The sequence below is a fragment of the Plutella xylostella genome, chromosome 6 (genome assembly GCF_932276165.1).
Source record: "Plutella xylostella chromosome 6, ilPluXylo3.1, whole genome shotgun sequence".
Lineage (NCBI taxonomy): Eukaryota > Metazoa > Arthropoda > Insecta > Lepidoptera > Plutellidae > Plutella > Plutella xylostella.
The window spans coordinates 2,078,462-2,093,871 of record NC_063986.1 but is presented as its reverse complement, the minus strand read 5'-3'; the positions used below and the strand labels follow the sequence as shown (position 1 = coordinate 2,093,871).

Here is a 15,410-nt window from a genome sequence, read left to right as displayed (position 1 = left end):
CGATAGAGTCTACGTACGTACATACTTTCAAATACTTATGGTTAGAGCATATTAAAAAATTTCCCGAGATCTCTTTTCCCTTTAAATAATAATGTAAATTCGATCACGTTGAAAGATTTGCCTTGACTGACGTCACATAGGAATCCGTTGTTTTCCTGTTAACAGTTGATTTCTACAGCAAACATTTGCTAACATAGGTGTGCCGTTTTATTATCAACTTCTTACATCACATGATAAGCAACATATTTACCTAAATCTATAGTGATGTAGTTTTTAACCGGCTTCTAAAAAGGAGTTTCTCATTAGCTAAATGTCATAAAATGTACGTTTAGGTATATTTTGGTGTTTCCTTAAATAATTCGATTATCCTTATGTAAATTGACTTATGCAAAGAGCCTAAGTAAAACATGTACGGGCCTAGGTCTCCTAGACCCAGGATACGCTCTCCATCCCTCACCACGACGGCTCTTACATCTGGTGCATCATATTTGTTTGTGCACACTCACTACACAACTACCAGGTTTTCTAGCAGTTCGAACTTTTTGCTCTTTAAACCTATATTTTAACCTCATCTCACCTGATTCTCCGTGCCGACATCAAGGGTGATCGGCAGACACTGGTGCGGTCTAATCCCAGCTAGGGCCGTGTAGAGAGACAGCTTGCCCACCGGGATGCCCATGCCGTACGCGCCGAGGTCGCCCAGACCCAGGATGCGTTCTCCGTCCGTCACTACGATGGCTCGGACGTCTGGTTCTGGCCTGAGGAGGAATGAGGCTTGAGTGTGAGGTACTTATTGAGTGTAAAAATGCGATATAGAGAAATGCCTAGTGCTAAGGATTCGCTATTAATAAGTCAGAATAGCTCGCACGTCTATCTCTGCTGCCGCTACATGGGTTCCTTATCGACATAGATAAACGTCACTAAATTAAAATTCCACATAAATACCGCGATGTGATTAGTGGAACGCGTATAAGTTTATCCACTTCAACGTCGTCGATAACGAACCCGTGTAGCCCTACCTGATCTAGGTATGGAAACATAAGCATGGAGTGGTTGTAAGTAGAGTTTAGATTTGTAATGTATAAAGTACGATAACGCTGTGCTGTTTAATGTAAAACAATATGGAATCTATTTAATCGTAATAGTTCAGCGCAAAGAAAGGTTAAATTATGTAGAAAGAAGGGGATGGTTAATCTAGATTATGAGTTTTATTGTTATGCTTCAAGCAAACTTCCGCCACCGCTGGTTAGTGGTTAGTAAGCCGGCAATCACTTTGAAAATGATTTGAATATTATAACTAGCGCTAACTTATGGAAAACAATCGCAATGCGAGTAAAAAAAACATATCGTATATTTTAATTTCCTCCAAAAACTACAGAATAACATTTATTAATTGCTTTTCAACATCTTGCCATAAGAACTATCAAGATGTAGGCAAGACCACTCCACATTTAAGAACCAGATAATGCGACTCGAGTGTTGGCAGTAAAGCTTCCCACTTGTAAGGCGGAGCTCTTCAGAACTGAGGGCCATTGTTAGAGTGTAAATATGTAATGTAGTAGGAAGTTTGATACTTCTTAATGTGAAAACGGCACGGTACGGTATAGATGACAATGGAAAAAATAAATCCATAACCGGCTCTAAAACTGAAGGAGCAAGTAGAACACTGTTTCTGTTTAAAACATGACTTCATGGAGTGTATTCGGACTTATTTTATGGAAATCGTTTCAGCCGTATTATTCGAAATGTTTGGAGTTTCTTTACATTAGTTTTTTAGGTTATTAGGCTGCACTATCGATACCCAATGTACAATGGAGAAAAGCGGATGGCTCGCTTAAGAGTTACCTCTGACTGTCCCCTTCGAGGATTACAATCGTGAGCATTGTCTATGTATGAATCAGTACCACCACTCACCAGTTCTTAAGAATATTGAAGATGTGTCCCTTATCGTTGATGGTGATGAACAGTCCTCGGGGCCGTCGGTAGATGAGTCCGAACTTCTGGCACGCCAGGCCGACAGTCGGCGTGTACACGATTGGCAGAAGTTTCTCGACGTTCTCGGACAAAAGACGGAAGTATAGCTTCTCGTTTCTGTCCTGAAAGTGAAGCTCAGTTGTAATCTTGGTGCCTGGATGGTTTGGTTTTGGAGTGGAGATTAGGGAGGAAAAAATAGTGAGGAAACCTACACATCTAGATTGTTGAACTCACAAACATGCAGTGGAAGAGCGTCATGGAAAGTCATCCAAGAATAGATCATGGGGATCTGCTCACAGGTTCCATTCGAGAGAGCCAGGTGCAGAACAGGATAGAACAAAAATCCAAATATTGAGTGTAAGTACATAATTATCATTCTTTAAAAAAAAGTATTTAAACAAAGACTGTAAGCTAATGCTGAATAAAAATACTGCATTGCATTATTATTATAAGTGAGTTCATATGTTACGACATTGTGCAGAAAGTCAAAAAATTATGGCGTAACATTTAATAATGCATCATAAATAATTCCGGTAAACTGGTTTCTTGAAACAGACAGATTCAAAATTGGCTTGTCTTGACCATGAACTACTGTAATTTCAAACCATAAAACGAGAACAGGTTTTTTTACATCAACCGCTAATTATAGTTGATACTATGGATTTCCTGGAATGATAAAATGAGAGCATTCATTGTGTTAATTCACCCAATTGACTTGATTACCAGAATCCATGATCTATTTTACTGTTGTTTTTATGCTTTGTTACTTTACTTGTTTTTATCTTAGCCCTATTGTGATTATGTTTTATGTATGAATGTTATTATGATTATGATATTTAAAAACCTAATAAGATAACCGAAATAAAATAATAATCGTACTGTGGATACGTATACATAAACCATGCATGTAAAAAATGCCGAAGTCAATAATGAGAAAATCGCAAATAATAGGGAATATGCGTAATTTTTTTTTATACTTTTATTGGATAGTTTTACATCACTTTATTATAGTAAAAAAAAATTCAACGCCAAAATAAGTAATTTAAGGTATTTTAAAGAAAGTTAAAAAATTACAACCATCACGACCACTTTGAAATTCCCGTCAGGATGGCGGGCTGTCGTGACGTCATAATCGTTTAATTTCACGGCTCAGAATAATGAGTCCCGTCAGTCGGCATAGATTTTTTACCTAATCAAGTAATCACAGAGTACTTTTGTATTTTCAACAAACCAATGTTGTCATGGTAACAAACGAAAAAGGAAGTGTATAAAGTGTGATCAGTGGCTGTTTTGTAATGGTAATAAAGTGTGACCAGTGGCTGTTTTGTAATGGGAGCTCGTAAATAGCTGCTAGTAGCTCTTTTGATATGGGAGCGCGCAAACCAGAGGACCTTTGTACACAATATTACGCTATTATGGCAATATGAATATAAAGTAATATTTGTATTGTATGTAAGTACTTACTGTAACTTTGGTTCTCAGTAAGAGAGACTAGGGTTAGTGGGTCATTCTATTCTATTATCTGTGGGGGTGTAAGAACCTGCACCTGGCTCTCTTGAATGGAACCATTGTGCATATCTCAAAGGTCTAAACCCCCTTATCTAAACTATCGAATAAGAGTATAAAAATATATGCATATTCCCTAATATTTGGGCACACGGCTCTCGACTTTTCAATAGTCTTTGCTGTCCTTTTCCGCTGCTGGCCACAGTTTACTCGTTCATACTTCGTAATAAATTTAATGTGTCCAGTTCTTCTGATTACGAGAATTCTTCCATAACTTAATTTAGAAAAAAATAACAACTTTTGAAATATACTAACGACTGCCATTATAACCTAAAAGTAGAAAGAGCAACTTGTGTCATGTTCATGTCATAATACTTACAATACAAATTTAATTTTATTGTGTTGCAATATGGAGCATATTTGAGTGGCTAGTTGACTAGCGAATGGCTGTTTACGCCGGGTACACTACATAATTCCGAATTACTTTTTTACGAATATGAAAATAACGATTTTTAAAATTTCGAATTTCATAGTTCCGAATAATTCACAATCCCGAATTTTAAGTTTCCGAATAACGAAAATCACGAATAGTTTATAAACGAAATTTCAAACAACACCTTTATTAAAATGACGAAAGTCAATTTTCCGAATATTATTATTTCGATGTTTCAAAAGTACGATTTTTTATTATATCGAATTGTTAAAATTACGAATCCCGAAGTTTTAATATTCCGAAAATACAAATTCCCGAATGTTTCTTAGATAACAAGAAATGGTTATATGAATAATGCAGCATAATGCGTATAAAAACAATATTTTTTAAGCTATATTATGTGAAACGCTCCGCTCCGCTTCGCTGCGCTCCGCTTTGTTTTTCGATATCTATGTGCACCTAACACGCTCCTCCTCGCTTTGCTCGTCGTCGCACCTATCTTTAGGTTTAGGTCCTAAGGTTTTTAAGTTTAAACACCATAAAAATCCTAGCAATTGTTTTGCTCTATATTTGAAACGCTCCGCTCCGCTTCGCTGCGCTCCGCTTTGTTTTTCGATATCTATGTGCACCTAACACGCTCCTCCTCGCTTTGCTCGTCGTCGCACCTATCTTTTGGTTTTGGTTCTAAAGTTTTAAAGACGTTTATGTTTTTTTGTCAAAATCACGAATTATCATATTTCCGATCGGGATTTGACTTTTTCGTGATTATAATAAATCGGTATTTTATTTTTCGTATATTAAAGTAATCGTATTTTTTAACATTCGTATATTTAACAATCGTAATTACAATATTCGTGATTATAATATTCGAAATTATAATTTTCGTGATTATTATAATTCGATATTTAAAAAAATCGGTATTGCAATATTTCGTAAATTACATATTCGGGGTTATCAAATTCGGAAAAATGTTTTTCGGAATATTTGGGTGTTCCCGTTTACGCCTCATTACAATAGAACAACTAGTGGCAGCCCATACACTACCAACAAAAAATATAAAAAGTCCTAAACTTTGCAAACAAACAAGCATATCAAACAAGAAGTGGAGAGGTTATAGGAGGCTAGGATCTACTCGTATTGGAAGAATTTTTATGTGATCCATCGTATCTGATCACAACGAGCATCACAAATACTCGGTGACATTAACATTTCTTTGTTTACACTTGACATTTATTTAACTATACGCAAACGCAAAGAAGTTATTATTCTGAGATTGATATATAAAGAATTATGACGTCACATCCGCCCTAAGAAAATGGGTGACGTTTCTCGGAAGTTAGAATTTACCGAAGTTTTTTTGTACTTTTCAACTTTATTTACTTGCTCAAAAATAAATTATAATCAAAAATTATGATGGAGTCGTAGTTATGAAACAACAAAGTTTATTATAAATAATATTTGACCTTTATTTGAACCACTTGCATATTCCCTATTAAGGAAGCTGGTAAAAAAATATCAGTATATTTATGATCAAAATTCAGTCGCATAGGTATTTTATTGTATTGCGTAATTTACGAGCGATCAGCAACAGGCATAAATGCTATAATCGTGAACGACACTTGGTACGTAAAATTTTGTGTCAATAAATCGGTATTTTTTTCTAATAAAAGAGCTGCGTTGTTGGTTACATTTCCCGATCAATTGATGAATGAAAATATATGAACATTTTCGAGAGCCATTAAAACAGTTTATTTATAAATCGTCTCACGTCTTGGCAACAGGCCTCTATGTTTAAATTAACGACTATATATAATTTTACGGCTTTTAGTATAAGCTTCGTTCATCTGATGGTAAAAAATAAAAACACAATAATATAATATAGGTTTTTGGTGTTCCAAATACGGATGTTGTGGATGATTGTTGTGCTTGATGTTGAGAAATCATGGTGAGCTGTTATCCTAATAATGTTAGTGTTAGTACTGTCATATGAGTGCTATAATGCCTTTCCCTGTATTCTTTCTGTAGGTGTGTATTGATGCGATTAAGTAGCTACGTAAATTTATAGAAAGTTATGTTTCCATGCACTACCACTCCTGTAAACTTCATTCAATCAATAAGTAGGTCTGCTAAGGCCATATTAATCCAATCCAATTTACAATGTTTACCACCCATGGAGGTGGGCAATTTGTTATAGACTTGAAATCATGAAATGCCATGTGAAACTTTAAATCAATCGCCTTTCTACAGAGGACATGTGCATGTGACAGAGGTCTTTTATAACAAAATTATTTCGGACATTCTTTGTCCCCATATCCATAGATAAGTAGCTGTCATTCTCAAAATTATGTGTATAAAATGTCCCATCATTCATAGCTGCAGTTGGACAGAGGTTCCTGTCAAGACTGGATCGGAAAAAAATAATGTACTCTGGAGAGAAAGTACCTACCTACCTTAAATTGCTTTTCCCACTCTGTATAATTATATTATGTATTGTATAACATAACCCCCTTATATAACCATCACCGTGACATGCAAAAACAACCCACCATACCGCGGTTAGCCCTGAAAACATTCATAAAACAAAGGACGCTACCTGGTGCTAGGGTAGTCACCTGTAATTCCACGAGGTACAGATACTTGTTCAGATTGTCCAGATATCTGTCAATGGATATGATGCAGATCTCGAGCTGTTCCTCCTGGGTCTTGAACTTGGCTGCCAGAAGGCCGTGGATGCCCAGGGCTTGACGTTCTTCTAATGTGAACGCGAGACCCTGGAATGGAATGCTTGGTTAAATACCGTTACGTACGGATTGGATGTTTCATGTTAGCATAGTTTTTTGGTGCCGATGTATTACTGATATCTGAAGAAGAAATAAAAGAGACGGATGTCTTTCAGTGATATTATGTAAATGATGCTTTGTGATATTAGGCTTGTTTGTATACAAACTAATGTTTTTAAATCCAAATAGAGCACTCGAAATCGTATTCATAAAACACAGTCATAAAAAGGTATCAGTGATTAAGCTAATCGTATTTCTAGACATATTTGATTTGCATTGTGTGCCAGACGCAAATCAATTTTTGATTATAATTCACAGTCATGTTTGGAAAAGCTGCTATTTTTAGTAAGACTCGGCGCTCGACATTGCCCTAAAGCAAACGGTGCTGTTCAGAATGAAATTAGTAACAATTCGCCGAAACTAGGCCAAGGTTAATCCGTGCGCTGTTATACTCAGAGGTGTAGGGAACGTATGAACATGAGCTGAAGTGGGTCAATTAATACGGCCCTTTATGTTCCGGTACGAGGAACGATATAGAAATGAGTGGTCCAATACCGATACCTAACCTCAATTAGGTAAAAAAGTTTATAGGTCCTCTAATTTCCTTGATCTATTAGTTTTTCTCTATCTTATTATAATATGATGTGTCATTCGATCCTTCTCTTTTTATCAGCTACCACAGGCGTCAGTAGGTTTAAAGGTGCATAAGGCAGCTAATGCGAGAAAACCATTAAAATTTCATGGTTGTGCTGAAATATCAACTCTACCTTATATGCGTTCGGCGCAACCTGGGTAGGAGGGTTTTGCTTTCAAACCTATAACAGGTAGTAGCAGACTAATGCCACTCCCGCATTTACCTTATTAAGCCGAGGAGCTGGTTGTCACCGATACCCTAAGAAGAACACTCATTGGTCCCTAAACTTTACCTTATTAAGCCGCGGGTCTCTCAGATGGTCGATGCCCCGCACGATGTTGGGACAGATGATGTTGCCGGTGACCTCGTGGTACTCGCGACACTGCGCCAGCGCAGGCTCGGCTGTCGGACACTTGGCTAGGGCCGCCGCGAGCGCGCGGTTTGGGCCCACTATGTGCGTGCAACATCTGGAAAGACGACGTGGTTTAGTGGTAACCCTGACGGATGAAGTAAATGTATGGCGTGTGTTAGATTTAGGTGGAAACATCGTTTGATATCCAACTTTTAAAACGCCTATATGCACCTATAGTCTATCACTGATCAGTGACCACTGCAAAACAAAAACGGATGACAACGAAACTAAGCATCGATGAAATATACGTCCAGCGTACCTTGGGCAGTCACAGTTATAAGTAGGGCGTGCAAAACCGGAAGGTTTTCAAAACCGGTTTTGAATTTTCGGTTTTCAGCCTCAAAACCGGGTAACCGGTTTTTCACCGGTTTTGATATTACTTAAATATTTTTTGTCATACAGTACTAATTAAACAAGGAACCCATATTCTTAGATAGAGATATCCACAAAACATACGAATAAAACATTTTTTATGATATACTTACCTATTTTTAATCAACCATATGACAAATTAATAATTTAGTGAACAGGAAAAAAAGTTAAATAAGAATTATCATAGTACTTACTGTTATCACATCTAAAAAAAGTGTGTGGCACCTTAATGGTGTTTTTATATCGTTCTGTTATCATCAATAATTGTATATTTTAAACATACAGGCAGATTTTGAAAAAAAAACATTTATCGTCTGATTCTTACGACCACTCTATAGTAGCAGTAAGATGATGAATGTTTTTTTGATGTGTTACAGATTTGTTCATATCAACGCAACGAAAGAAAGCCTAACTCATTGATGGACATTTGACGTCCTCAACACTTCATGAAAAAAGTCCATAACGTCGAATGCAGTCCCCGCACTTGGCCTAATTATATTTTCAACAACGGTCAATGCAGTCCTGTTTTACCTAGAGTTTGTATGAAGACCACCTTGTTGTGCTTTATTGGGCCAGATTTCAACGTTATAATTATGTGCACCCAGAGTAGGTACCTTTTTTTCACACAGCAATAAGTTTTCATACAGCAAATGTGAACTCACACGCACACATCGGTCACTGACGTCGTGTTTGCTTTACTGCGCCTAGGCAGAATGCCGGCATGTGCACCAGAAAATCGTCACTCAATTTCCATACAATATTTTAGTGCTTTTTTATGAGTTTCACCATTAATCTAGTGTCCATCAGTGTGCCAACCGATATACAAATTCTTTTATTTTTAGAGTTTATGGGTTCAACTTCTAATGTATGTAAAAAAGTATATAAAAATACGATCAAAATCGGTGAAAACCCGGTTTTCGGTTTCCGGTTTTGAACTCTCAAAACCGGTTATGAAAAACCGTGATATATTGTCCGGTTAACCGGTTTTCCGGTTAACCGGTTAACCGGTTTTGCACGCCCTAGTTATAAGTCTTATAACTAATATGTAGGCTAGTCCTTATGAAAAACCGTAGATCCAGTGTTACACGGGTGTGAAACGAAGTAAGAAGAGTTATTATTCAGCTGTGCCTCGTGCCAAATTTACCTAGAGAGAATATGATATTGTGTTGTAATTTTGTTACGGAGTAATGATTATTCAACATAAATTAATCCCTGAAAGTTTAAGGTTGGTCCATGGATATGAATTTCAAATTGGTTTTGTTAGAATAACAAAGCTTTGAGCCCCCAGCCATTAAAAGTTGGAAGGTTCTACAGTTTAAGGACCGACCTTGACATTGCGTCCTTATTTCAATTGGACAAACCTCATATAAAATTTATAAAATAGTGCGTAGATACCGAATAGTCATATTCCGTATTTCCCATAAATAAATTAAATCAGGTTACCGTCGTATCATGGTATTTATATTAGGTGAATTAAATTAAAACAGGGACCAATTAAAACACTACAAGAATACAGTTTTGATAATTTGGGAAAACTATACAATAGATGGCGTAGATTACCTACTTAAATACCCTAAAACTGAGGATCGTGACTTACATCGATGACGATCTTGTCTTCAGGTAAATACCCAGACATAAAATGACGAAAAATCTAAAATAGATTTTGTCAATCATGAATATAGCCTCATTATAGGCAGGTCACGTAGTTTAAACTGTGGAGTTTAAACTACGGAATCTTCCATCTTTTAAAGGATATAAGTTGGACAAATACTACTTATAGATATTCGAGAATCACACTTGATGATGAAAATAAATAATCACAGGATCACTTTGGCGACACAGATTACCCTCAATATGCTACCTGCACATAGGAATTTCGCAAAGAATCTTACATCTACTACAATGTATCTTAAGACGATGGTACAGGGGGTAGCGACCGGGTGAAGTAGGAGGTGGGAGGTACTCTCCTCGCCGAATATTGGCTGGGATTGTGCCAAGAGATGGTTGATAGTGCTTCAAGGAATAAGCAAACAGAGCTTTTCTAGCACAAGGAATAACAAATGTAGAAAACGAAAAAACAATGACTTACGGTTTTACAATCCTGTTTGACTCCATAATTTATCACCAACTCTGGACTTTGGGGTTCGCGAAATCGGCCACCTCGAGTTAAGATGCACCTATTCCTGATATGTCCAGCGCACCCTGGGCCAGTTAACGACTGATACTAATCTGACTTCCCAATCAATGTTGACAAACCCTAGTCTAGCTCTTGGGTTAGCCTACCCGATAAGAAGACTACCGACTACCGACTTTGATATTAAATATACAATAAATACTGCCGATTCGGTATTAGGATAACATGGCGTGTTTGAAAGATAACATAAATAATAATGCGTAAATGCGGCGAATCACTGCAAAATCTGAAAGCCTAACGAGATATGCGATGCGATAATATTCAAAGATTTATCGGTTCTAATCTACGCACGTTGTAGGTATCCGGTTTGTAAAATAAGATTTTTAGGTAACAGCAACCACTCTTCTTGAGATGCAGAGTTGGTTAAATCTTACTTCGCACTAAGATAACCGACATTCTACATTCTATATTTTTTTTCTTTCAACTCTTACATAAAAATTATAATACTGTAAAGTGTTGATTTTCAGGTAAAACGAGCAATACATTGTGAGATCATTGTCAAGTTTACGAAGTAGAGGATTGATGGTTACTGATGATAACAAAATTCTTAATGAATTAGAAAAGAAAAACCGACTACGCAAGGTTAAAAATATTTAACTTTCAGAGAAAGGTCAATGGCATCTGGTTGGAGCTGGAAAGATAGCTCGTGAAAATTCTGCTCCAAGGTTAAGTATCAATGACCTCTAAAGGAAAGTCACCACAATGTCGAAAAGGTAGTTTGTCTAATCCTATTTGGAATGAAGTATACTATAGGGTCCAATGATTCATCCGTGTATTATCCCAGTGTAAACTTAATCATACTTTTTAGAGGATTCAGACAGTGTACTACGCAAGATATAAATAGTGATCGCGGTAATTTTAAAACAGCGAATGTCGTTAAAATTTTCCATTATTTAGGTAGGTACTCAAAGCATTCTGCCAACTAAATTTCTGGCTCTGTCTTCTGTTTCTAGTTTAAATAGATACTAGGTATGCACGAGTAACTAATTAAAATATAAACGAGAAAAATATTTATCGGACGTATCTGTTCTCCGAGCCACCTTCCCACCTCATGTTACGGCAGGAGATTACGGCAAAACCCTCCAATAATGGAAGACTTAAAACTCGCAATAGCCTGTGGTTACAATTTATACTTTAACATGTTGAACTTAAGTTTAAACACATTCTTCAAAGGAAACAGCTGTTTCATCTACTGGTGTAGAAACAACAGCCGTTTCTGTAGCCAACTTTGATGGCTTATGAATTCAATTTCACAGTGGTTTAATCCGATAAGCAACACAGACACACTTCCACCGCTTGTAGCGACGGAAATCAATACTTTACAAATAGATATTATTCAATGTCGCGTGGACAAGAGGCTCCAGTTACAATGCACGTCACAGCGTCGGTAAACAAACTCATGTTTAATCGTCACGATCATCCTTTTGTCCGCTTTAACACCTACATCGGAACGAAGTGTTCTGCTAAATAATGAATTGTGGTTAGAGAGAGACAGAACTTGAGCTGTTATCATCCCTGTATCCCCTGCTGGCAATAGGCCTGTCTCAACTTATGCTATTGCAAAGACAGGTTGCTTAACCGGTAGGCCTTATAGCTCTGACTTTGCGCTATGATGAGTTTTATAAGTTTTTTTTTTATATAGCCTAGTTTATGTCCCACTGCTGGGCGAAGGCCTGTTATAAGTTATAATTATTAAAAGCTTCCAAATTTAACTCTAGTAGCCAAACAAATCCAACATTATATGAAATACCTATATAATGTACTAGCTATCATAAACACCCGTAGCAACCAGACTGTGTCTAAAGGTACCATGTTGTTAACAATGCAAATAGGCATGACTCTAAATCGATTTGAAATTCCTTCGTTTCTTAGAAACAGATGTTCTTATTCATAAGCTTTATTCTGTTACTAAGCAAGGGACTATAACTTCGTTTTCTATATCGAGTATGAGTGTAAATAGTGTAGGTATGAATTCAGATTCAGGGCATTGAAGTTGCATTGTAAAGTTTACAGTCAGCACGTGATTCCAGTCATATGATTTATGGAATTAATAATGGAATACTTGCTGACACTGTAAAAACCTAAACCAATTCGATACAAAGATGCTGATGAATTTGTTTGCTTTCCAGTGTAGGGATAGGTATCATACCAATTCTGCCTTTTAGTAGGTACTTACACTTTTGCAAATTTGATCAGGTATGTGCCTAAATAGAAGTGTGTGATTAGTGGTTGATGATAATGTCGATGCTGACATGTAAATAAGTATACCTATATCTGCATAATCACCAGCCTATATCTATCTAACAAGATTGAGAGTAAGAAGAACTGTGGAATGGAACAAGGTAGGTCAGGATTGATTGATGGTGCCAAATATGTAATGTTAATGTTGAATAAACAAAATATACATACATGGAGCCAAGAAGTAGATGATAACTTTGTGGATGAGGTAAACAAAAACAAAGACTTCCATTTTGTGTGTGAGTTTTTAGGGCAAGAGTATTGCCAAGACCCAAATACCAATATTATACAATGTATCTCCCTAAGGCGGTAGCCTACTGTTCAAGAAACAATATAGATTTAGAAGTATTGTGTAAAAACTTTCAGCACAAAAGGTGTTAAATAAATTGTAACTTAATGAAAACTGGAGCCCTCAGCACTACAGTGATTATTACTAACTGCTCGATGGCCATCTTTTTTCAATGAAGTCAATATTTTGTAACTGGCTGGGCTAAAGTAATAGTATGTGTATGAGAAACCCAAAAATGATTAATTGAATTATGTTACCTTTCAGAAGTTTTACATGAGGATTTACATAATTTTTTATGTATATTATTTCTATGATGTAGCTATTGTCATCAGTTCAAATGTCCGAAATATTAGCTCATTACTCTACTCTGCATGATCATAGTGTTGCCAAGTCACTGTGTTATTAATAACTTGGCGATGAAAAAATGCAACCAATGTTGTTTACAAATGAAAAAACAGCTGTGTAGTTTCATTCAGGTAATACATGTAAGTATTTATATTTATACACGTATTATTTCAAAACTCAAGAAATTTGCCTATTCCAAATAGAAAGAATGATTTTGTAACAAAATTGGATGGTCCTACTTACATAGAATAAGAGTAAATAAAGATCTATCCAGGAATACTATCAGAATCACCTAGTTTAAAAAATATATTATAATTTAGCTTTTTAAGTCTTATCTTAAGGGCCCGTACAGGGTGACGTGCCGCGCCAATTTTGGGTTTTCAATGCTCTTCACACAGCACACGCAGTGACACGCACACATGTAAGTTTGCACAGTGGGTCGATAAACTTTTACTCGCCAACTTTATTGACAATTATGTTCAAGTACATTTTGGGTGATTTTAGGGTAAGTAAGTATAATTCTTACTTACACTGGTAGGCACCAGGAAAGAGTAGAAATTAATAGGGGTGCCACTTTACTCTATACTCGGAACCCGATTAGCTTTCTCAAACAAATGTGGTATTTACTTGTAGAAAGGTAACTAAAAGTATTAAAGTGTAGATAATAAGTTTCGGGCATCCTCCAGCCAACTGAACCCCGACGACAAAGCAAAGTAAATACATAGTGTCGCAAAAGGGCTATACTAAGCCAAAAGGGGATGACTCAAGGGGTCATTCTGAACAACTTTTGTTCTACGAGATTTGCAAATTCGCGAAAAAAAATATTCGTTTTCCATGGTAAAAAGTCACATGTCCAACAAAGTTTCTATGAAAAAGGTTTTTTATTGTTAATTTCCAAAACTTTTAGAGCAAAAGTTCAGAATGACCCCCTGTCTTACTCCTTTTTACCCGACTGCCGAAGGAGGAGGGTAATGTTTTTTGATTGTATGTATGTATATATGTATGTTTGTCTGTTTCTTTGTTCCCTCCTGTAGCCTAAACGGCTTGATTGATTTTGATGTATGAGGTATTGTTAGAAGCGTATTGATGGCGCGATGGCTATAGGCTATGTGACGTTCCATTAAAATGTACATAGCGCCCTCTTGAGGACATAACGTGATGATCGAAAAAATAATAATTCAACTTTGCCGTGTAAGGTATCAAATGAAAGGACTTGATTTTCACATTACAAAAATATGCATATTGAAGGTATTTAAATAACAACACCAAAATTATTGAAATAAAAAATGATCATGAACTACCTACCGACGTAAAATTTCATAAAATAAAAACAACTAAAAAGTTACAAATAAAAAAATACAATTATAAAAAACTAAAAACCTGACTGTACGCTAAAAACATGAAAACGAGTCCCAATGTTAATGGAAAGTATCGCAGGCGGGGACCAACTTGACCGCCACTCAAGGCCGTTTTCTAAGTAACATTCAGCTAAATGGTGAACCCTCTGCTGGTATAATTTGTTTATATACCGCTTTTTCAATACCTGTAAGTACATTTTTTGGCAGCATAATATTTTTACTTAATTTTAGGGTTTCGAACGTCAAAAGAAAAAAAGCAACCGTTATAGGATCTCTTTGTTGTCCGTCTGTCTGACTGACTGTCTGTCACCGCCCTTTTTCTCAGAAACGGGTAAAGATATCAAGCTTATATTTCGCATAGATGGGGAGTACCCCAAAAAAAATATTATGGTACTCCCTGTTCCACACAAGTAAATTGGGGCTTATACAGGGTTATTGGTAAGTAGACCGGATCCTTTCAGGAGGTGATAGAGGAAGGCATTTCCAGTCGATTGAACCCAATAATGCATTATCCTAAACTTAACCATTTCTAAGATATTTAATATTTAAGGTTTTTTTAATTTTTTGCCTAAATTTTATGCTTAAAACCGAAAATAAAAAAAACTAGCCACATTTCAATATTTGTTTTGGTTGTTTTGCATAAGTAACACCTTAATAAAGTAATTAAAATAATCAAATGTGCATTATTCGACTTAAATAAGACATAATACCTCAAAATAGTTAAACATTTTGAAAAAATATTCAAAAGGCAAAAACAAATTGACGACCGAATGGCGTAGTGGTTAGTGACCCTGACTACTGAGCCGAAGGTCCCGGGTTCGATTCCCGGCTGGGGCAAATATTTGTTTAAAGACAGATATTTGTACTCGGGTCTT

At 36.3% G+C, this 15,410-nt stretch overlaps 1 protein-coding gene across 7 annotated transcripts in view; it reads right to left on the bottom strand.

Annotated features, from left to right (window-relative positions):
• LOC105385124 (NADP-dependent malic enzyme) overlaps positions 1 to 15,410 on the bottom strand; it is a 32,433-nt gene that overhangs the window by 13,073 nt on the left and 3,950 nt on the right. For 6 of the 7 annotated variants that reach the window (XM_048621547.1, XM_048621541.1, XM_048621542.1 and 3 more), the window contains exons 2-5: positions 7,620 to 7,794; positions 6,526 to 6,684; positions 1,915 to 2,096; positions 578 to 758 (exon numbers count right to left, since the gene is read on the bottom strand). In XM_048621547.1, the coding sequence (XP_048477504.1) occupies positions 578 to 758; positions 1,915 to 2,096; positions 6,526 to 6,684; positions 7,620 to 7,794 (697 nt within the window). Of the gene's footprint in view, positions 1 to 577; positions 759 to 1,914; positions 2,097 to 6,525; positions 6,685 to 7,619; positions 7,795 to 10,200; positions 10,359 to 15,410 lie in introns of those variants that run through there. The other variant, XM_048621546.1, reaches the window with a different exon arrangement.